At 38.5% G+C, this 24,277-nt stretch overlaps 1 protein-coding gene across 1 annotated transcript in view; it reads right to left on the bottom strand.

Moving 5' to 3' along the window:
- Positions 1-24,277, bottom strand: part of reln (reelin) — a 146,760-nt gene that overhangs the window by 45,891 nt on the left and 76,592 nt on the right. Inside the window, exons 29-30 of the mRNA XM_083762828.1 lie at positions 23,882-24,040; positions 22,525-22,719 (exon numbers count right to left, since the gene is read on the bottom strand). Coding sequence (XP_083618954.1) covers positions 22,525-22,719; positions 23,882-24,040 — 354 coding nt within the window. The remainder of the gene's footprint in view (positions 1-22,524; positions 22,720-23,881; positions 24,041-24,277) is intronic.

Raw genomic sequence — 24,277 nt, 5'->3', positions numbered from 1 at the left:
ACACTAGTGGTGCAATTGTAACTAGCAATCACTCAGTTTTATCATTTGTTTAGATTTTCGTTATAGAATAGTTGTCTTCATAGAATGCATTGTAATAGAATATATTTACTCTGTCATACCTGTAGAAATGAAACACTGTCTGTATTTTTTTATTTTTCAAATAAAGGTTTGACAGCTACAGATCCTTTGTGTGTTCATTACAAGAAGCTCATCACAACACATGTCTTTCACTTCCTTTAAGTATGGACATCTACTGTGAACAATACAGTGACAAGAATGGCTTAATTTTACATGATTCATACCAAACTATTACTAGATCATGATAGGAGTATTAATTGTACAGTGAACATGATAGGAGTAAGTCTTATTATCACAGTGTGCATACTGTCCATTGTACTTAGCCTGTAACCACATGTACATCTAGCGTATAATAAGAAATGCTTCATGTTCTAATAGTTTTGTTTAAGGATGGTGACACATCACTAGGACACACACAGGGGAAACAACTCAGACCCTGATACTACAGCTACTCTTGCGTCCAGAGACGAAATGTTTTTATAATCGTCATGGTTATGATTTTTTTTTTGTTTCACACTAAACCCAAGCGGTTTAGGTTCTAAACACTTATTTGTAACACTAATTCCATTATTATTTCTAGTCGTAGACTATGGGAATTCCACCCTTATCTACCTTGGTTGTGAATGTTGTGGAATGTTTTGGAGGATAGCCTATGTCCCATTGCAAATGGACAGGTGATAATGGGTTAGGGTGTGATAAGCCTATTGCTGAATGGAAGGATGGGCCAAACAATTTGCATGTGATCCTTTTAGTATAAGTAGAGTGCATATAGCCTACCTAAGATCAGAATCATTTGCATTCAAATTACTTAGACTGGAAAATACTTAGCATCCCTGCAACAACATCTGAAAGGGGACAAAAACAACTCAAGCTATTTGTCACCCCTAATTCTCTCATGGTCAAATCAAAATTTCACACATGCATGCATGTTTGCTGCTTCCTTTCATCGAGGTGGTGTAATTATTATTCTACACTGACATTTAATGTAATTTATTTAAATTATTTTCGTTCATTGTTTTTGCTCTTGTACTATTTTCTTTGCTCTGTGTCATGAATGTGTTTTATATTCAGGCAACAAGGTTCAAATCCGGGGTAGAATAGGAAAGTTACATAAGGTTTCTGCGTTTGTGTGAACACAAACATTGGCTGATCACCCCATAGTGATGATTTGATTGTCTGAGCAAAGGATATATTGGGGATAAAAGTGAGGGCAGAAAAGTGAAGATGCCAAAAGTGATTGTGGTGATCAAACCTTTACGTGTACAGTTTGTGAAAAAGGCTTTAGTCAGAATTGCAATCTAAAAACACACATGAAGACATGTCTAGAAGAGGAAAAGCTGTTAAATGAGTGTTTTTTCTTCAAATACGGCATTATGTTGACACTTAATGTCAATTATCAGCAGTTTTGTCCAGCTAGATACATTAAACATTTCTTTTTGAATAGATTGTCAACTTGTAAAATGGCTTGCATGCTGACAGGCCAGTTTATTGTTCTTGCTATTATTGTCATTGCCCTGTGCCCTGAATGTGTTTTCTATTAGGCAATAAGGTTCAAATCCAGGGTAGAATAGAACATTTGCTTAATGTTTGATATAAAACATATTGAGTTCCCTTGTTGGGAGCAGTGATTGGCCAGTGTTGTTCTATTGTTCTAATGTTGTGTCACGCTCCCCTGACTCTGATTGGAGCATCAAGGTCCCCTGCTAGTATTTAACAAGAGTTTGTTCTGCTTGGAGTCACTTTAAACTCTGCTAGTTGTTAAGAGCTGAACATCTCCTTTCTGCACTAGCTTTGTTTTGGTTATACTTAAACTTTAGTACTTCATTTTACAAGATTTTTGCTCTTTAAAACAACATCTAGTATCAGTGTATGTGGGCAAGTTTTAAGTTATGGCTTTACTACAAACATTGAAGTCCTTGGTCAACCAGAGACTATCTGCTGCGGCTGAAGAGATATTTGGGATTGTTGGAAGAATTCTAACAGAGTATGAGGATGAAGCTTTCCAAATCAAGCAAGAAACTGACCGACAACGCATTCTACTGGATATGGTTTTACAACCAATCGTCAAACTACACAGAGCAGGTTGGTAAAACATTTACTGCGTTAACCTTTACTATGTTAACTGTTAAAGGCTTGAACATGTTTGTGTAATAGTGTGTTTCTATTCTGTATCTTCCATCTAGACTCCATACACCTCCTTGTGTGTAAAGATGAGGTATTCCCTGAGCAGCAGGAGAGAACATCCAGTCTGGTCAAAGAGGAACCAGGGTCTCTACAGATTAAAGATGAACAGGAGGAGAGAACCTGCAGTCTGATCAAAGAGGAACCAGAGTCTCCACAGATTAAAGATGAACAGGAGGAGAGAACCTCCAGTCTTATCAAAGAGGAACCAGAGTCTCCACAGATTAAAGATGAACAGGAGGAGAGAACCTCCAGTCTGATCAAAGAGGAACCAGAGTCTCCACAGATGGAGGAACAGGATGAGCTACTTCAAAGATCAGAGGAGGATGGTGGATCAACAGAGACATTACTATCAGTGAAACATGAATATGATGAAAACATACAAACAGAACCTGTAGCCAGCACCTCATCTAAACACATGGAAACACAAGCTGATGTAGAGGAATGTGGAACATCACAACCAACTAGTGATGATCAGCTCATCTCTTCACACTGTTCTGAATCTGACATCACTGAAGACAGTGATGAGTGGGATGAGACCACGGATGTTTAAATACACAGCACATGGGAGGAAATAGTTTGTATTTGAGCAACAAGCTGCTCCATGACCTCAAATCACCAAAACAAAGTCACTCCACGAGGAGTCAATTAGGTAAGAAATGTTTTAGTTGTGCAGATTGTGGTAAAATGTTTAATCACAAGGGAACTATGAAGACGCACACAAAGATTCATTCAGGGGAAAGGCCATTTGTTTGTACAGTTTGTGGCACAGGCTTTAGTCGAAAGGATACTCTAAAATCTCATATGATGACTCATACAGGGGAAAAGCCCTTTACGTGTACCGTTTGTGGCAAGGGCTGTACTCATAGTGGCCAATTAAAAATACACATGAGGACTCATACAGGGGAAAAACCCTATACATGTACAGTTTGTGGCAAGGGCTGTACTCATAGTGGCCACTTAAACAGACACATGAGGACTCATACAGGGGAAAAGCCCATTGCATCTACAGTTTGTGAGAAAAAAAAACACACGTGAAGTGTCATAAAGAGAGGGATTAAAATGTCCTATTCATTATTATGAATACACTAGTGGTGCAATTGTAACTAGCAATCACTCAGTTTTATCATTTGTTTAGATTTTCGTTATAGAATAGTTGTCTTCATAGAATGCATTGTAATAGAATATATTTACTCTGTCATACCTGTAGAAATGAAACACTGTCTGTATTTTTTTATTTTTCAAATAAAGGTTTGACAGCTACAGATCCTTTGTGTGTTCATTACAAGAAGCTCATCACAACACATGTCTTTCACTTCCTTTAAGTATGGACATCTACTGTGAACAATACAGTGACAAGAATGGCTTAATTTTACATGATTCATACCAAACTATTACTAGATCATGATAGGAGTATTAATTGTACAGTGAACATGATAGGAGTAAGTCTTATTATCACAGTGTGCATACTGTCCATTGTACTTAGCCTGTAACCACATGTACATCTAGCGTATAATAAGAAATGCTTCATGTTCTAATAGTTTTGTTTAAGGATGGTGACACATCCCGTAGTCATACTGTGATGGTGGTAAAACTATGACAGAATAATAGTAGTTGTGGACATAATAAGTTGATATGTTATCTGACAATTGATATTAATGAAACATGTCTTTCAGATTGACCAGTTACTCTTGATGGATGATTAAGTCAGTTGTGTGTAGGCCTACAGTAGATGTGTCTTTACATGTAAGGTGCTACTGTCAATATCAGTTATAACACAGATCAATGTATTGTTATTTCTAGTCGTATTAGGTTATGGGAGTTACACATTTATCTACACTGTTGTGGATTTCTTAGGAGGATGTTATGGACAGGTGAGAATGGTTGCTGAATGGATGAGCCAACCAATTTGCATGTGATCATTTTATGATAAGTAGAGTGGATATAGCCTACTCCTACAGTATTGTGTGAATGGAGTGGAACATGTATATAGGATTAGGAATCATTTGCATTTCAATTATTTAGACTGGGAAATACTTAGCATCCCTGCGACATCATCTGAAAGGTGACGAAAGCAACTTGAGTTTGCCCCTACATTTGGACTTTACAAAGTTAAGCATTCCTAAATTCACAACACCCACTGCACACACACATGGTCATAGTGTATTCAATCACATAGTTTGATTATTTGTTTAGATTATCCGTAGTATATTGTCATACATTCATTGAATGCAATTGCAATTGTAAAAAAAAACACTGTCCGTAATTTCTCCTTTTTCAAATAAAGGGTTGACAGCTACATAACCTTTGTGTGTTCATTACAGAAAGATAATCACTAGACATGTGTATGTGCATCTTGTACTGTAAACAATACAGTGACAAAAATACAAAACTGAAGTAATTGTTTTGGAAGGAAGGATGGTGGATGAAAAGTCCAGCGCTCAGCTTCAAACCTTGACTAAGGCCCCTTTTCCACTATGGGGTGGAACCAGAACCAGAACCAGAACTTTCCAGGACCCAGAACTACCAAGAACCATGTGTAGTTCCAGAACCAAGTTCTGCTTCCGTTTCCATATAACCAGAACCCAGAACCTGTTAAGTCTGCCCCCCCCCCCCCTATTCCCCCACTGCTGAGTAGCTCGGCCGGCAGGGTCCCCTCCCCCTTGGCACGGCCGGGGGGGTCCCGGAATACAGAGATATTCATGTTTAAATAATGACTGGTTATTATTCAACAGTGGTGGAAAGTAGCTGTATATATAGTATTCTACTTAAATACATTTCGGCCATTTGAAAATAGACAAACTACAAGCTCGATGAGACACGTGAGCTTGTAGATTGTCTATTTTCAAATTTATTTGCTTTATTGTACTTTTTTAAACCAATAATATGAACATATTTTTATATGCCACATGTGCCACAGCTGTGGCAGCCACATGCCACAGCTGTCACATATATTTCCTATACATAATAGATATACTGTATATGCACATACTGTAGTTTATATGAACATGGATATATGCAGCATACATTATATAGGCTATATTTGCCGATATGGATTTCCTTTCCATGTGGGGAGTGGGACAACAGTAAAACACCCGTTTTAAATGCATTCGACCAGTTGTTCTCCAACCTTTACCTGTCTACAATATTTTGCTTAAACTGCAAGAGAAAAATATATCTCATATAGGCTATAGCTCATATGATGATAAATGATAACCCACCTTTTGAATATAGCATTTAACATTGTGTGGGTTGCAATTATAGTGCCTCTTGAGCAGATTGAGCAAATTGTGCCATAACATCCAGTCCAGTTGTAATGTCAATATCAAGAAATGTGCAAATACAAATCATTTAACCGTTGTGCTAGTTGAATTTAATTCTTCCAATGTGTAGTATTGTGTACAGCACATTTCTAGTAATGATATGCCTAATGCCTTGCCCTGAAAAAGAAAGAAAATTCTGTTCTGGCAATTTAGAATAGATTATATCGCTCTCGCGCGCGAGCACACGCACGCAAACACATACACGCACGCAAACACACACACGCACACGCACACACACACATCTGCAGTTAGCCTAGCTGTTAGCTGTAGTGTAGAACAACAACTGCAAGCAAACAACTCGTCGCGACAGCTTTATGGCTCTCTCTCTCTCTCCCTCACGCACACACAAGCTCTGTCTCTCCCTCTCTCGTGGCTATAGTGTTTCTGTGTGCTTTTCCAGGTTATTTTTATGTGTGTCCGCTGTCGCTGTGTCGCACTTAAGAGTTTAAAATGTGCGCTGTTGTGTTGTGTGCGCTTCTCCTCGCTCCGGTCTCCTCAGTGCTCAGAGTGCTGTCACCTCAGCTCGACCAATCGAGAGCAGCAGCGCTGCTGGCCCCGCCCATAGGTTCCCAGAACTCAGCGTTAGTACTACCTCAAAAGCAGGGCCGAAAAAAGGTTCTGAGAACCTGGTCTGAAACCGTGCCGTACCGCGCTGTGCGCTGTGGAAACAAACCCAGAACTAAAAAAAATAGGTTCAGGTTCTGGATAGTTCTGGTTCCACCCCATAGTGGAAAAGGGGCCTTAGTCATGGACTCAGAACTCCAAGCAGCCACATTAGCACCATCAAAGTTAAATGATTTATGTCCAAATAAGTGCTAGAAAAACGTGTCCATGTATTAATCTTCAGTAGGCTTGACTATTGTAACAGTGTTACATGCATGCATGTTTGTAGCTGCCTTTCATTGAGATGGTAAATAATGTTGTACACTGACACTGACAAATTAAACTGTTTGTTGTTTTTGCTATTATTTTCTTCGCTCTGTGCCCTGAATGTGCTTTTTAATAGGCAATAAGGTTCAAATCCAGGGTAGAATAGAAAACTTTTAATTTATCTTTATTTTTTCACTAACTCTGATTGTCATTTTATGTTTAATTTGCTTAATGTTTGATATAAAACATATTGAGTTGCCTTGTTGTTGGGAGCAGTGATTGGCCAGCTTTGTTCTATTGTTCTATTGTTGTGTCACACCCCCTGACTCTGATTGGTCCTCTGTTAGTATTTAACAAGAGTTTGTTCTGCTTAGAGTCACTTTAATCTCTGCTAGTTGTTAAGAGCTGAACCTCTCCTTTCATTTTATAAGATTTTTGCTCTTAAAAAAAACATCTAGTATCAGTTTATGTGGAAAAGTTTTGAGTTATGGCTTTACTACAAACATTGAAGTCCTTGGTCAACCAGAGACTATCTGCTGCGGCTGAAGAGATATTTGGGATTGTTGGAAGAATTCTAACAGAGTATGAGGATGAAGCTTTCCAAATCAAGCAAGAAACTGACCGCCAACGCAGTCTACTGGATATGGTTTTACAACCAATCGTCAAACTACACAGAGCAGGTTGGTAAAACCTTTACTACCTTAACCTTTACTAAGTTAACTGTTAAAGGCTTGAACATGTTTTAACACGGTAACTCTTCCAACTGCATCAATCCATTCATGTTAGGGTTAAACTAGCATTCAAAAACATTCTCTGTGGATATATCTGATAGCAACAGGTTGTAGCTAATGATAAATCATATTTGAGAAACAAGGAGTGGCTTGTTTTAGAAAATAAGCATTGGTGAGGTAAGAAACAGTAATTTGTGTGACACTTCACACTGGAATCAAAACAACATTGGGACAGATATGGAACTAACAGCAGAAGTTTTGTGTAATAATGTGTTTCTATTCTGTATCTTCCGTCTAGACTCCATACACCTCCTTGTGTGTAAAGAGGAGGTATTCCCTGAGCAGCAGGAGAGAACATACAGTCTGGTCAAAGAAGAACCAGGGTCTCTACAGATTAATTATGAACAGGAGGAGAGAACCTCCAGTCTGATCAAAGAGGAACCAGAGTGTCCACAGATTAATTATGAACAGGAGGAGAGAACCTCCAGTCTGATCAAAGAGGAGCCATCATCTCCACAGATGGAGGAACAGGATGAGCTACTTCAAAGATCAGTAGAGGATGGTGGATCAACAGAGACATTACTATCAGTGAAACATGAATATGATGAAAACATACAAACAGAACCTGTAGCCAGCACCTCATCTAAACACATGGAAACACAAGATGATGTAGAGGACTGTGGAACATCACAACCAACTAGTGCTCATCAGCTCATCTCTTCACACAGTTCTGAATCTGACATCACTGAAGACAGTGATGAGTGGGATGAGACCACGGATGACCAATCAGGTTTAACCACACAGCGATTTCACAATACACAACACATGGGAGAAAATAGTTTGTCTTTGAGCAACAAGCTGCTCCATGACCTCAAACCACCAAAACAAGGTCACTCCACGAGGAGTCAATTAGGTAAGAAATGTTTTAGTTGTGTAGATTGTGGTAAAATGTTTAATCACAAGGGAACTCTGAAGAAGCACACAATGATTCATTCAGGGGGAAAGCCATTTGTTTGTACAGTGTGTGACAGTGGCTTTAATCAAAGGGGTAGTCTAAAATTACACATGTTGACTCACACAGGGGAAAAACCCTATATGTGTAAAGTTTGTGGCACAGGCTTTAGTCGAAAGGATACTCTAAAATCACATATGATGACTCATACAGGGGAAAAGCCCTTTACGTGTACCGTTTGTGGCAAGGGCTGTACTCATAGTGGCCAATTAAAATTACACATGTTGACTCACACAGGGGAAAAACCCTATATGTGTACAGTTTGTGGCACAGGCTTTTGTCGAAAGGATACTATAAAATCTCATATGATGACTCATACAGGGGAAAAGCCCTTTACGTGTACCGTTTGTGGCAAGGGCTGTACTCATAGTGGCCAATTAAAAATACACATGAGGACTCATACAGGGGAAAAACCCTATACATGTACAGTTTGTGGCAAGGGCTGTACTCATAGTGGCCACTTAAACAGACACATGAGGACTCATACAGGGGAAAAGCCCATTGCATCTACAGTTTGTGAGAAAAAAAAACACACATGAATACGTGTCATAAAGAGAGAGATTAAAATGTCCTATTCATTATTATGAATACACTAGTGGTGCAATTGTAACTAGCAATCACTTAGTTTTATCATTTGTTTAGATTTTCGTTATAGAATAGTTGTCTTCATAGAATGCATTGCAATAGAATATATTTACACTGTCATACCTGTAGAAATGAAACACTGTTTATTATTTTTTAAATAAAGGTTTGACAGCTACAGATCCTTTGTGTGTTCATTACAAGAAGCTCATCACAACACATGTCTTTCACTTCCTTTAAGTATGGACATCTACTGTGAACAATACAGTGACAAGAATGGCTTAATTTTACATGATTCATACCAAACTATTACTAGATCATGATAGGAGTATTAATTGTACAGTGAACATGATAGGAGTAAGTCTTATTATCACAGTGTGCATACTGTCCATTGTACTTAGCCTGTAACCACATACATCTAGCGTATAATAAGAAATGCTTCATGTTCTAATAGTTTTGTTTAAGGATGGTGACACATCCCGTAGTCATACTGTGATGGTGGTAAAACTATGACAGAATAATAGTAGTTGTGGACATAATAAGTTGATATGTTATCTGACAATTGATATTAATGAAACATGTCTTTCAGATTGACCAGTTACTCTTGATGGATGATTAAGTCAGTTGTGTGTAGGCCTACAGTAGATGTGTCTTTACATGTAAGGTGCTACTGTCAATATCAGTTATAACACAAATCAATGTATTGTTATTTCTAGTCGTAGGTTATGGGAGTTACACATTTATCTACACTGTTGTGGATTTCTTAGGAGGATGTTATGGACAGGTGAGAATGGTTGCTGAATGGATGAGCCAACCAATTTGCATGTGGTCATTTTATGATAAGTAGAGTGGATATAGCCTACTCCTACAGTATTGTGTGAATGGAGTGGAACATGTATATAGGATTAGGAATCATTTGCATTTCAATTATTTAGACTGGGAAATACTTAGCATCCCTGCGACATCATCTGAAAGGTGACGAAAGCAACTTGAGTTTGCCCCTACATTTGGACTTTACAAAGTTAAGCATTCCTAAATTCAAAACACCCACTGCACACACACATGGTTATAGTGTATTCAATCACATAGTTTGATTATTTGTTTAGATTATCCGTAGTATATTGTCATACATTCATTGAATGCAATTGCAATTGTAAAAAGAAACACTGTCCGTAATTTCTCCTTTTTCAAATAAAGGGTTGACAGCTACATAACCTTTGTGTGTTCATTACAGAAAGATAATCACTAGACATGTGTATGTGCATCTTGTACTGTAAACAATACAGTGACAAAAATACAAAACTGAAGTAATTGTTTTGGAAGGAAGGATGGTGGATGAAAAGTCCAGCGCTCAGCTTCAAACCTTGACTTAGTCATGGACTCAGAACTCCAAGCAGCCACATTAGCACCATCAAAGTTAAATGATTTATGTCCAAATAAGTGCTAGAAAAACGTGTCCATGTATTAATCTTCAGTAGGCTTGACTATTGTAACAGTGTTACATGCATGTTTGTCGCTGCCTTTCATTGAGATGGTAAATAATGTTGTACACTGACACTGACAAATTAAACTGTTTATTGTTTTCGCTATTATTTTCTTCGCTCTGTGCCCTGAATGTGCTTTTTAATAGGCAATAAGGTTCAAATCCAGGGTAGAATAGAAAACTTTTAATTTATCTTTATTTTTTCACTAACTCTGATTGTCATTTTATGTTTAATTTGCTTAATGTTTGATATAACACATATTGAGTTGCCTTGTTGTTGGGAGCAGTGATTGGCCAGCTTTGTTCTATTGTTCTATTGTTGTGTCACACCCCCTGACTCTGATTGGTCCTCTGTTAGTATTTAACAAGAGTTTGTTCTGCTTAGAGTCACTTTAATCTCTGCTAGTTGTTAAGAGCTGAACCTCTCCTTTCATTTTATAAGATTTTTGCTCTTTAAAAAAACATCTAGTATCAGTTTATGTGGAAAAGTTTTGAGTTATGGCTTTACTACAAACATTGAAGTCCTTGGTCAACCAGAGACTATCTGCTGCGGCTGAAGATATATTTGGGATTGTTGGAAGAATTCTAACAGAGTATGAGGATGAAGCTTTCCAAATCAAGCAAGAAACTGACCACCAACGCAGTCTACTGGATATGGTTTTACAACCAATCGTCAAACTACACAGAGCAGGTTGGTAAAACCTTTACTACCTTAACCTTTACTAAGTTAACTGTTAAAGTCTTGAACATGTTTTAACACGGTGACTCTTCCAACTGCATCAATCCATTCATGTTAGGGTTAAACTAGCATTCAAAAACATTCTCTGTGGATATATCTGATAGCAACAGGTTGTAGCTAATGATAAATCATATTTGAGAAACAAGGAGTGGCTTGTTTTAGAAAATAAGCATTGGTGAGGTAAGAAACAATAATTTGTGTGACACTTCACACTGGAATCAAAACAACATTGGGACAGATATGGAACTAACAGCAGAAGTTTTGTGTAATAATGTGTTTCTATTCTGTATCTTCCGTCTAGACTCCATACACCTCCTTGTGTGTAAAGAGGAGGTATTCCCTGAGCAGCAGGAGAGAACATACAGTCTGGTCAAAGAAGAACCAGGGTCTCTACAGATTAAAGAGGAACAGGAGGAGAGAACCTCCAGTCTGATCAAAGAGGAACCAGAGTGTCCACAGATTAATTATGAACAGGAGGAGAGAACCTCCAGTCTGATCAAAGAGGAGCCATCATCTCCACAGATGGAGGAACAGGATGAGCTACTTCAAAGATCAGTAGAGGATGGTGGATCAACAGAGACATTACTATCAGTGAAACATGAATATGATGAAAACATACAAACAGAACCTGTAGCCAGCACCTCATCTAAACACATGGAAACACAAGATGATGTAGAGGACTGTGGAACATCACAACCAACTAGTGCTCATCAGCTCATCTCTTCACACAGTTCTGAATCTGACATCACTGAAGACAGTGATGAGTGGGATGAGACCACGGATGACCAATCAGGTTTAACCACACAGCGATTTCACAATACACAACACATGGGAGGAAATAGTTTGTCTTTGAGCAACAAGCTGCTCCATGACCTCAAACCACCAAAACAAGGTCACTCCACGAGGAGTCAATTAGGTAAGAAATGTTTTAGTTGTGTAGATTGTGGTAAAATGTTTAATTACAAGGGAACTCTGAAGAAGCACACAATGATTCATTCAGGGGGAAAGCCATTTGTTTGTACAGTGTGTGACAGTGGCTTTAATCAAAGGGGTAGTCTAAAATTACACATGTTGACTCACACAGGGGAAAAACCCTATATGTGTAAAGTTTGTGGCACAGGCTTTAGTCGAAAGGATACTCTAAAATCACATATGATGACTCATACAGGGGAAAAGCCCTTTACGTGTACCGTTTGTGGCAAGGGCTGTACTCATAGTGGCCAATTAAAATTACACATGTTGACTCACACAGGGGAAAAACCCTATATGTGTACAGTTTGTGGCACAGGCTTTTGTCGAAAGGATACTATAAAATCTCATATGATGACTCATACAGGGGAAAAGCCCTTTACGTGTACCGTTTGTGGCAAGGGCTGTACTCATAGTGGCCAATTAAAAATACACATGAGGACTCATACAGGGGAAAAACCCTATACATGTACAGTTTGTGGCAAGGGCTGTACTCATAGTGGCCACTTAAACAGACACATGAGGACTCATACAGGGGAAAAGCCCATTGCATCTACAGTTTGTGAGAAAAAAAAACACACATGAATACGTGTCATAAAGAGAGAGATTAAAATGTCCTATTCATTATTATGAATACACTAGTGGTGCAATTGTAACTAGCAATCACTTAGTTTTATCATTTGTTTAGATTTTCGTTATAGAATAGTTGTCTTCATAGAATGCATTGCAATAGAATATATTTACACTGTCATACCTGTAGAAATGAAACACTGTTTATTATTTTTTAAATAAAGGTTTGACAGCTACAGATCCTTTGTGTGTTCATTACAAGAAGCTCATCACAACACATGTCTTTCACTTCCTTTAAGTATGGACATCTACTGTGAACAATACAGTGACAAGAATGGCTTAATTTTACATGATTCATACCAAACTATTACTAGATCATGATAGGAGTATTAATTGTACAGTGAACATGATAGGAGTAAGTCTTATTATCACAGTGTGCATACTGTCCATTGTACTTAGCCTGTAACCACATCATCTGAAAGGTGACGAAAGCAACTTGAGTTTGCCCCTACATTTGGACTTTACAAAGTTAAGCATTCCTAAATTCAAAACACCCACTGCACACACACATGGTTATAGTGTATTCAATCACATAGTTTGATTATTTGTTTAGATTATCCGTAGTATATTGTCATACATTCATTGAATGCAATTGCAATTGTAAAAAAAAACACTGTCCGTAATTTCTCCTTTTTCAAATAAAGGGTTGACAGCTACATAACCTTTGTGTGTTCATTACAGAAAGATAATCACTAGACATGTGTATGTGCATCTTGTACTGTAAACAATACAGTGACAAAAATACAAAACTGAAGTAATTGTTTTGGAAGGAAGGATGGTGGATGAAAAGTCCAGCGCTCAGCTTCAAACCTTGACTTAGTCATGGACTCAGAACTCCAAGCAGCCACATTAGCACCATCAAAGTTAAATGATTTATGTCCAAATAAGTGCTAGAAAAACGTGTCCATGTATTAATCTTCAGTAGGCTTGACTATTGTAACAGTGTTACATGCATGTTTGTCGCTGCCTTTCATTGAGATGGTAAATAATGTTGTACACTGACACTGACAAATTAAACTGTTTATTGTTTTCGCTATTATTTTCTTCGCTCTGTGCCCTGAATGTGCTTTTTAATAGGCAATAAGGTTCAAATCCAGGGTAGAATAGAAAACTTTTAATTTATCTTTATTTTTTCACTAACTCTGATTGTCATTTTATGTTTAATTTGCTTAATGTTTGATATAACACATATTGAGTTGCCTTGTTGTTGGGAGCAGTGATTGGCCAGCTTTGTTCTATTGTTCTATTGTTGTGTCACACCCCCTGACTCTGATTGGTCCTCTGTTAGTATTTAACAAGAGTTTGTTCTGCTTAGAGTCACTTTAATCTCTGCTAGTTGTTAAGAGCTGAACCTCTCCTTTCATTTTATAAGATTTTTGCTCTTTAAAAAAACATCTAGTATCAGTTTATGTGGAAAAGTTTTGAGTTATGGCTTTACTACAAACATTGAAGTCCTTGGTCAACCAGAGACTATCTGCTGCGGTAAAAGCCCTTTACGTGTACCGTTTGTGGCAAGGGCTGTACTCATAGTGGCCAATTAAAATTACACATGTTGACTCACACAGGGGAAAAACCCTATATGTGTACAGTTTGTGGCACAGGCTTTTGTCGAAAGGATACTATAAAATCTCATATGATGACTCATACAGGGGAAAAGCCCTTTACGTGTACCGTTTGTGGCAAGGGCTGTACTCATAGTGGCCAATTAAAAATACACATGAGGACTCATACAGGGGAAAAACCCTATACATGTACAGTTTGTGGCAAGGGCTGTACTCATAGTGGCCACTTAAACAGACACATGAGGACTCATACAGGGGAAAAGCCCATTGCATCTACAGTTTGTGAGAAAAAAAAACACACATGAATACGTGTCATAAAGAGAGAGATTAAAATGTCCTATTCATTATTATGAATACACTAGTGGTGCAATTGTAACTAGCAATCACTTAGTTTTATCATTTGTTTAGATTTTCGTTATAGAATAGTTGTCTTCATAGAATGCATTGCAATAGAATATATTTACACTGTCATACCTGTAGAAATGAAACACTGTTTATTATTTTTTAAATAAAGGTTTGACAGCTACAGATCCTTTGTGTGTTCATTACAAGAAGCTCATCACAACACATGTCTTTCACTTCCTTTAAGTATGGACATCTACTGTGAACAATACAGTGACAAGAATGGCTTAATTTTACATGATTCATACCAAACTATTACTAGATCATGATAGGAGTATTAATTGTACAGTGAACATGATAGGAGTAAGTCTTATTATCACAGTGTGCATACTGTCCATTGTACTTAGCCTGTAACCACATGTACATCTAGCGTATAATAAGAAATGCTTCATGTTCTTCATCTAAACACATGGAAACACAAGATGATGTAGAGGACTGTGGAACATCACAACCAGTGAAACATGAATATGATGAAAACATACAAACAGAACCTGTAGCCAGCACCTCATCTAAACACATGGAAACACAAGATGATGTAGAGGACTGTGGAACATCACAACCAACTAGTGCTCATCAGCTCATCTCTTCACACAGTTCTGAATCTGACATCACTGAAGACAGTGATGAGTGGGATGAGACCACGGATGACCAATCAGGTTTAACCACACAGCAATTGCACAATACACAACACATGGGAGGAACTAGTTTGTCTTTGAGCAACAAGCTGCTCCATGACCTCAAACCACCAAAACAAGGTCACTCCACGAGGAGTCAATTAGGTAAGAAATGTTTTAGTTGTGTAGATTGTGGTAAAATGTTTAATCACAAGGGAACTCTGAAGAAGCACACAATGATTCATTCAGGGGGAAAGCCATTTGTTTGTACAGTGTGTGACAGTGGCTTTAATCGAAAGGATACTCTAAAATCTCATATGATGACTCATACAGGGGAAAAGCCCTTTACGTGTACCGTTTGTGGCAAGGGCTGTACTCATAGTGGCCAATTAAAAATACACATGAGGACTCATACAGGGGAAAAACCCTATACATGTACAGTTTGTGGCAAGGGCTGTACTCATAGTGGCCACTTAAACAGACACATGAGGACTCATACAGGGGAAAAGCCCATTGCATCTACAGTTTGTGAGAAAAAAAAAACACACATGAATACGTGTCATAAAGAGAGGGATTAAAATGTCCTATTCATTATTATGAATACACTAGTGGTGCAATTGTAACTAGCAATCACTCAGTTTTATCATTTGTTTAGATTTTCGTTATAGAATAGTTGTCTTCATAGAATGCATTGTAATAGAATATATTTACTCTGTCATACCTGTAGAAATGAAACACTGTCTGTATTTTTTTATTTTTCAAATAAAGGTTTGACAGCTACAGATCCTTTGTGTGTTCATTACAAGAAGCTCATCACAACACATGTCTTTCACTTCCTTTAAGTATGGACATCTACTGTGAACAATACAGTGACAAGAATGGCTTAATTTTACATGATTCATACCAAACTATTACTAGATCATGATAGGAGTATTAATTGTACAGTGAACATGATAGGAGTAAGTCTTATTATCACAGTGTGCATACTGTCCATTGTACTTAGCCTGTAACCACATGTACATCTAGCGTATAATAAGAAATGCTTCATGTTCTAATAGTTTTGTTTAAGGATGGTGACACATCCCGTAGTCATACTGTGATGGTGGTAAAACTATGACAGAATAATAGTAGTTGTGGACATAATAAGTTGATATGTTATCTGACAATTGATATTAATGAAACATGTCTTTCAGATTGACCAGTTACTCTTGATGGATGATTAAGTCAGTTGTGTGTAGGCCTACAGTAGATGTGTCTTTACATGTAAGGTGCTACTGTCAATATCAGTTATAACACAAATCAATGTATTGTTATTTCTAGTCGTAGGTTATGGGAGTTACACATTTATCTACACTGTTGTGGATTTCTTAGGAGGATGTTATGGACAGGTGAGAATGGTTGCTGAATGGATGAGCCAACCAATTTGCATGTGATCATTTTATGATAAGTAGAGTGGATATAGCCTACTCCTACAGTATTGTGTGAATGGAGTGGAACATGTATATAGGATTAGGAATCATTTGCATTTCAATTATTTAGACTGGGAAATACTTAGCATCCCTGCGACATCATCTGAAAGGTGACGAAAGCAACTTGAGTTTGCCCCTACATTTGGACTTTACAAAGTTAAAGATGGAGTGCCACAATTTTTGTATTTTTCCAGCTTTTCATGTGTCTATGGGGTGACAGTACTTCATTAGACACCCTGGAGTCGTTTTTATGTCCAATGGTGTAATAACTTTGTATTTAGGGTTTCTTCCTGGAGGCTGAAACCTTGACGGTCAAATGGGCCAATGAAGTAAACACGGATAGTGTGACGTAAAAATATTGCACGCAAACACGCACCTCCCCCTCTATACATATTTTTTAAATACGACAACCTCTGTGGGCGGAGCTGCCTGCCACATACACACGTGTGAACTGAACAGCGCAGCCAGTTTGCTTTTGCTGCTCTGTGTGTGTCTAACTGTGTGGCAGATTTTCAAACAGTCATTTCACACATTACCAGTTCACAGCAGAGCAGACTGTTTTTCGTTAGATTGGAAGCAAGTAAATGTTCACGTCGGGTGCTCAGGATTAATCGAGGAAACCACAACAAACCAGTCTTATAGCCTACCTGCTCTGCTGTATAGTTGCTCTTGTTGTTCTCAAGGAGTAGGTTGTTTCTTTTATAATCACAGTGGTCGGGCTTTGATACAGAGTGTAGTGTCACAGTGTGCATTCTTGTTGGCTGTTGTAGTCAATATGTATGTAGGTCCTAATACTTATACGAGGCTGTAAAGTCAAGAATTAGAAGTATGTTGTGTCGCGCTGGAAGTCATGTTGCCAGTTGCCATGTCTGGCTATTACAAGCGACTTGGGCTTGTTTTCATATAAGTAACTTTCAGGGGAGATGTGGTTGACTTGACCAATGGTTCATGTGAAGGACCCTCAGATTAATATGTTGTTAAAAGGATTGGTGTTGTTGAAACGTTTTCATAAATATTCACGGCAATTTCTGTGACTTATTTTTGTGGACCTGGCCGCTTGTTTCTTTAAATCTGGCGACTTTTGCTGAAACTCAATGCAGTCAGATAAAGGACAGTTTTAATGCCAGGGTGCTTAGCTGGAGGAAATCAATAGCCTACAATATATTGTAGGCTAAATGATCTATCAAACTAATTGTTTCTGCTGTTAAACTATGATCGAATTGGATGATGAGCTGAGCTGATTGACAATAGGGTCAATATAATTGGAGGAAATAAATAAATGATTATAAAAAATCAGAAAAAACAGATCTGATATGGTATGGATGCATGGATTATATGCCTATACATGGATGGTGGCAGTATAAGTGCATAATGGTGCCTATACGATATCTCAGAAATATGGGAAGTGTTCACTTCTAACATTCACAAAAACATGAGTTTTTGTTACATTACAGACACCAATTTGCCATTTTGTAAACAAAAGGGCAGAGCCATGGGCTGTCCTTTTATAAGGAGGGGGAGGGACTAGGACAAGTGGGTGGTCTTAAAGGAGGAGGCGGAGGGACTGGATTAGGTGGGTGGTGCTATGATTAAACTCACGCATACCTAATGAACTGGTGGGTGTGTCCACATAAAACCATCATTTTAACAAATACTGTACACTTTTTTGAAAAAATTATACCTCATATACACCTAAATACACCTGATGATCATGTTTAAGTGTGGAAAAAAATCACGGCACTCCATCTTTAAGCATTCCTAAATTCACAACACCCACTGCACACACACATGGTCATAGTGTATTCAATCACGTAGTTTGATTATTTGTTTAGATTATCCGTAGTATATTGTCATACATTCATTGAATGCAATTGCAATTGTAAAAAAAAACACTGTCCGTAATTTCTCCTTTTTTAAATAAAGGGTTGACAGCTACATAACCTTTGTGTGTTCATTACAGAAAGATCATCACTAGACATGTGTATGTGCATCTTGTACTGTAAACAATACAGTGACAAAAATACAAAACTGAAGTAATTGTTTTGGAAGGAAGGATGGTGGATGAAAAGTCCAGCGCTCAGCTTCAAACCTTGACTTAGTCATGGACTCAGAACTCCAAGCAGCCACATTAGCACCATCAAAGTTAAATGATTTATGTCCAAATAAGTGCTAGAAAAACGTGTCCATGTATTAATCTTCAGTAGGCTTGACTATTGTAACAGTGTTACATGCATGTTTGTCGCTGCCTTTCATTGAGATGGTAAATAATGTTGTACACTGACACTGACAAATTAAACTGTTTATTGTTTTTGCTATTATTTTCTTCGCTCTGTGCCCTGAATGTGCTTTTTAATAGGCAATAAGGTTCAAATCCAGGGTAGAATAGAAAACTTTTAATTTATCTTTATTTTTTCACTAACTCTGATTGTCATTTTATGTTTAATTTGCTTAATGTTTGATATAACACATATTGAGTTGCCTTGTTGTTGGGAGCAGTGATTGGCCAGCTTTGTTCTATTGTTGTGTCACACCCCCTGACTCTGATTGGTCCTCTGTTAGTATTTAACAAGAGTTTGTTCTGCTTAGAGTCACTTTAATCTCTGCTAGTTGTTAAGAGCTGAACCTCTCCTTTCATTTTATAAGATTTTTGCTCTTTAAAAAAACATCTAGTATAAGTTTATGTGGAAAAGTTTTGAGTTATGGCTTTACTACAAACATTGAAGTCCTTGGTCAACCAGAGACTATCTGCTGCGGCTGAAGAGATATTTGGGATTGTTGGAAGAATTCTAACAGAGTATGAGGATGAAGCTTTCCAAATCAAGCAAGAAACTGACCGCCAACGCAGTCTACTGGATATGGTTTTACAACCAATCGTCAAACTACACAGAGCAGGTTGGTAAAAAGCTTTACTACCTTAACCTTTACTAAGTTAACTGTTAAAGTCTTGAACATGTTTTAACACGGTAACTCTTCCAACTGCATCAATCCATTCATGTTAGGGTTAAACTAGCATTCAAAAACATTCTCTGTGGATATATCTGATAGCAACAGGTTGTAGCTAATGATAAATCATATTTGAGAAACAAGGAGTGGCTTGTTTTAGAAAATAAGCATTGGTGAGGTAAGAAACAATAATTTGTGTGACACATCACACTGGAATCAAAACAACATTGGGACAGATATGGAACTAACAGCAGAAGTTTTGTGTAATAATGTGTTTCTATTCTGTATCTTCCGTCTACACCTCCTTGTGTGTAAAGAGGAGGTATTCCCTGAGCAGCAGGAGAGAACATACAGTCTGGTCAAAGAAGAACCAGGGTCTCTACAGATTAAAGAGGAACAGGAGGAGAGAACCTCCAGTCTGATCAAAGAGGAACCAGAGTGTCCACAGATTAAATATGAACAGGAGGAGAGAACCTCCAGTCTGATCAAAGAGGAGCCATCATCTCCACAGATGGAGGAACAGGATGAGCTACTTCAAAGATCAGTAGAGGATGGTGGATCAACAGAGACATTACTATCAGTGAAACATGAATATGATGAAAACATACAAACAGAACCTGTAGCCAGCACCTCATCTAAACACATGGAAACACAAGCTGATGTAGAGGACTGTGGAACATCACAACCAACTAGTGCTCATCAGCTCATCTCTTCACACAGTTCTGAATCTGACATCACTGAAGACAGTGATGAGTGGGATGAGACCACGGATGACCAATCAGGTTTAACCACACAGCAATTGCACAATACACAACACATAGGAGGAAATAGTTTGTCTTTGAGCAACAAGCTGCTCCATGACCTCAAACCACCAAAACAAGGTCACTCCACGAGGAGTCAAATAGGTAAGAAATGTTTTAGTTGTGCAGATTGTGGTAAAATGTTTAATCGCAAGGACAATCTGAAGACGCACACAATGATTCATTCAGGGGAAAGGCCATTTGTTTGTACAGTCTGCGGAAAGGGCTGTCAAAGAAAGGATACTCTAAAAATTCATATGATCACTCATACAGAGGAAAAACCCTTTATGTGTACAGATTGTGGTAAAATGTTTAATCGCAAGGAAGATCTGAAGAGGCACACAATAATTCATTCAGGGGGAAAGCCATTTGTTTGTACAGTGTGTCACAGTGGCTTTACTCAAAGGCGTAGTCTAAAAGTACACATGTTGACTCACACAGGGGAAAACCCCTTTACCTGTACAGTTTGTGGCAAGGGCTGTAGTTCAAAGACTAATCTAAAATTACACATGAGGACTCATACAGGGGAAAAGCCCTTTACGTGTACAGTTTGTGGCACAGGCTTTAGTCAAAAGGGTAGTCTAAAAGTACACATGAGGACTCATACAGGGGAAAAGCCCTTTACGTGTATAGTTTGTGGCACAGGCTTTAGTCGAAAGGATAATCTAAAAACACACATGAAGACTCACAAAGAGGAACAAAGCTGTTAAATGATTAGTGCTTTTTTGAGGGGCGCTATCCCTTCCTATGCCCAGCTTCCCAGGTTTGTGTGAACACAAACATTGGCTTGTGATTGGCTGATCATCCCATAGTGAGGATTTGATTGGCTGAGAATATATTGAAGATAAAGGGGGGAAGAAAAATAAAGACGCCAAAAGTGATTGTGGTGATCAAAACCTTTACGTGTACAGTTTGTAAAATTGCAATCTAAAGCTAGATACATTAAACTATACATTTATTTTTTTGAATAGATTGTCAACTTGTAAAATGTGCTGCTGACACTGATAACAATATGAGAAGCAGTGTTTGCCCACATTGCTCTGTGTGTTGACATGTGTTGTTTGGACTAACATATTGTGTATATAGACTGACACCACGGCGTGTATTCAGAGCGACTCCGCCCACTATGGCCCACCCCCAGGGGAAGTTGTGATTTGCTCTCGTTCACTGCAATGCAATTTGAAGCATTTCAAAACAATATTGCGCAGAGTAGCGATTATCAAACGTATTTGCAATGCCATACGTTGAAAGATCTGTTTCCCGTGGACAAGGCACGCTACCTCCGCAAGTTAGATATTATCGGCATAGATGTTTGTCCGTATGTGATTAAGGATTGGACCAAGTTGCATAGAAAATTCTTACCCTGGGCTAAAACCGGATGTGACATTTGTGGGCGTTCCTGTCTAGCGTGGTGTCAGTATATAGTGTATTTCAATCACTTAGTTTCATTATTTGTGTAGATTCTCTGTAGTATGTTGTCTTCATAGAATGCAAGGTAACATGTAGAATGTAGAATATTTACTCTGTAAAAAAACACTGTCCCAATTTCTTCTTTTACAAATAAAGGGTTGACAGCTACAGATCCTAAGTTGTGTGTTCATTACAGAAAGCTCATCACAACACATGTCTTTCACTTCCTTTAAGTATGGACATCTACTGTGAACAAGAACGGCTTCATTTTACATTCTTCATACCAAACTATTACTAGAGCATGATAGGAGTATTAAAGCTGCTATCTATCTAATAATTTAGCGCTCGCTCACTGTCTATTTTGCAGGCTCCCAAACTCAGTATGGGTCTTCTCGAATCCATTTTGGGGTTTACACATAACGATAAACAGACCTGGGATCAGATAACCTGAACCCACACCAGCTAGAGAGGGAAAAAAAGAGGGCATGCGGATGCATGAAGTGATTGACAAATCGAGTGGCAAAGTGAGTTTAATGTCGTTAATGTAATCAAATATGACTTTTCTGTTTGGTTGTGAATGGGCTGCCAAGGCCAGGAAGTAGTTTTTTGCCACTCAGTAGGCGTTCCCGCATAACTTCCGGGTATGATGATGATGTTACACCCTCTGCACATAGGTCTCAGGTGCGTGCATGCTTATGTGCGTGATGTTTTGTTCGTGTGTCTTACTGTCTATGGCCTCAGAATGGAAGGTCAGCGCAGTGTCCAGGGACAGACAGTCCACGGCCACCTCTCCTCCCTGCACGCGGTACCAGTTGCTTCTGAGAGGATGTGACCCGTCAAACTTATCGTAGAAGCCCGACCTGGAGCTGTCATTCATCCCTACGAACACCTCGTCCAGCCCCCACTGAGCTGAATGTTTACCTGCACGGAGAGAGGAGAGAGAGTTAGATTAGGTACATGTAAAAGCAAGAATCATAGTTTAACTGTTAATGAAGCATAATAATGACATAATGGGTGGTTGGTGAGACTGAATAAATATGTTTGTCATGCAATTCTAAACAACTTTAATTAAACTCGCAGGGCATTTTCGTAAAGTTGTAAGACTTAGTTGTAAGACTTATAGCATTATTGACACAATAAGGTTACGGTCAATGTGTGATATTAACCGTTAATTGTTGTGCGTGCGTGAGTGCCAGTGTTGTTTTTGTCGACTTAGGGCCGATTCATACTCCTATTTTAGAGCCGAATAAAAATCGGTTCGGCGCTGTAGAGCCTACAATGTGACGTCATTGGGCTCTGTAGAGCCTACAATTTGACGTCATTTGAGGTTCGGGGGGGCGGGTACAGTCCTAAAGTCGGCTCTTCGGTGCTACTGAAAATTTCTGACGAGCCGAAATCATTTCGGCACTACAGCGCCGAAACAGCGGTAAAATAGGAGTATGAATCGGCCCTAAAACTAAGACGAAATTATTTCGTCGACTACCATTTTTCACTGACGAAAACTAAATGGAAACAAAAAAAATGACTAAAACTCAGACTAAATATAGCCTACTGACAATTTCGTCAACAGATAGAAACTACACCAAGATGTTAGGAAGGGACTAGTGCAGGACAAGAGATTTGTGAGATAGTGGACAAGTCATTTTACAGTTGGTTGCATGCTGAAAATAGCAGACCTACCACGACGCGCTGTGCTGCGACGCGTTGTGAGCTTTTAGATTGGCTATTTTCAAGTGTAAAATTACGCCATCACGACGGCATCAAGGCCCGCCAAAATACACTTCAGTAGACTCTATCAACTGTAGATTTAGTGGACTAAAATCTTATGATATTTAACCCATTTTGTTGTGGGAACCCCTTTTGGCGTTAGCATCATGCTATGCTTTAGCTATTGAAAAATAGCATATCTACAAGCTTGTAGGTCTGCTATTTAAAAAAAATTAAAGAACGACTGACGTAGAAACATAGCTTTTTAGAATCTGATCTTAGGTCAGAATGGGTTAAAGACTAAAATGTGCTGCCAAAAACAACACTGGTGCGTGCGAGCGTGCCGTGTCGTGCGTGTGTGCGTGCGTGCACACACCCTGCTGCGGTTGCCACCATCTGAACACAGTGTAGGGGGTCTTGGCGGTCGGGGGCAGCTCTATGGTGACCACCTGGGGCTCCAGGAAGGAGCCGAAGTCCAGCTCCCTGAGGAAGTGCCACTGGACACCGTTGTTGCTGGAGAACTGAACAATGACACCTAGTGGCACAAGACACACATGAGTGTATATATTTCTTTTTAATATTTACGTATTATGGCTATAATTAGTCATTATAATACGTATTATAATATACGTATTTTCTTTCCGCTGCATTTCAAGGACAAATATTGTACAGTTATAACTCCACTAGAAAGGAGACATTTTAAAACCATTATAGCCACTTAATGAAAGCGCTAATTTACAAGCTTGCTGCTTCACAATTTTAATCTAGCAAC

This window comes from Protomyctophum parallelum (assembly GCF_964188405.1).
Source record: "Protomyctophum parallelum genome assembly, chromosome: 4".
Lineage (NCBI taxonomy): Eukaryota > Metazoa > Chordata > Actinopteri > Myctophiformes > Myctophidae > Protomyctophum > Protomyctophum parallelum.
The sequence above is the reverse complement of the archived record's forward strand: the minus strand, read 5'-3'. Positions and strand labels throughout refer to the sequence as shown.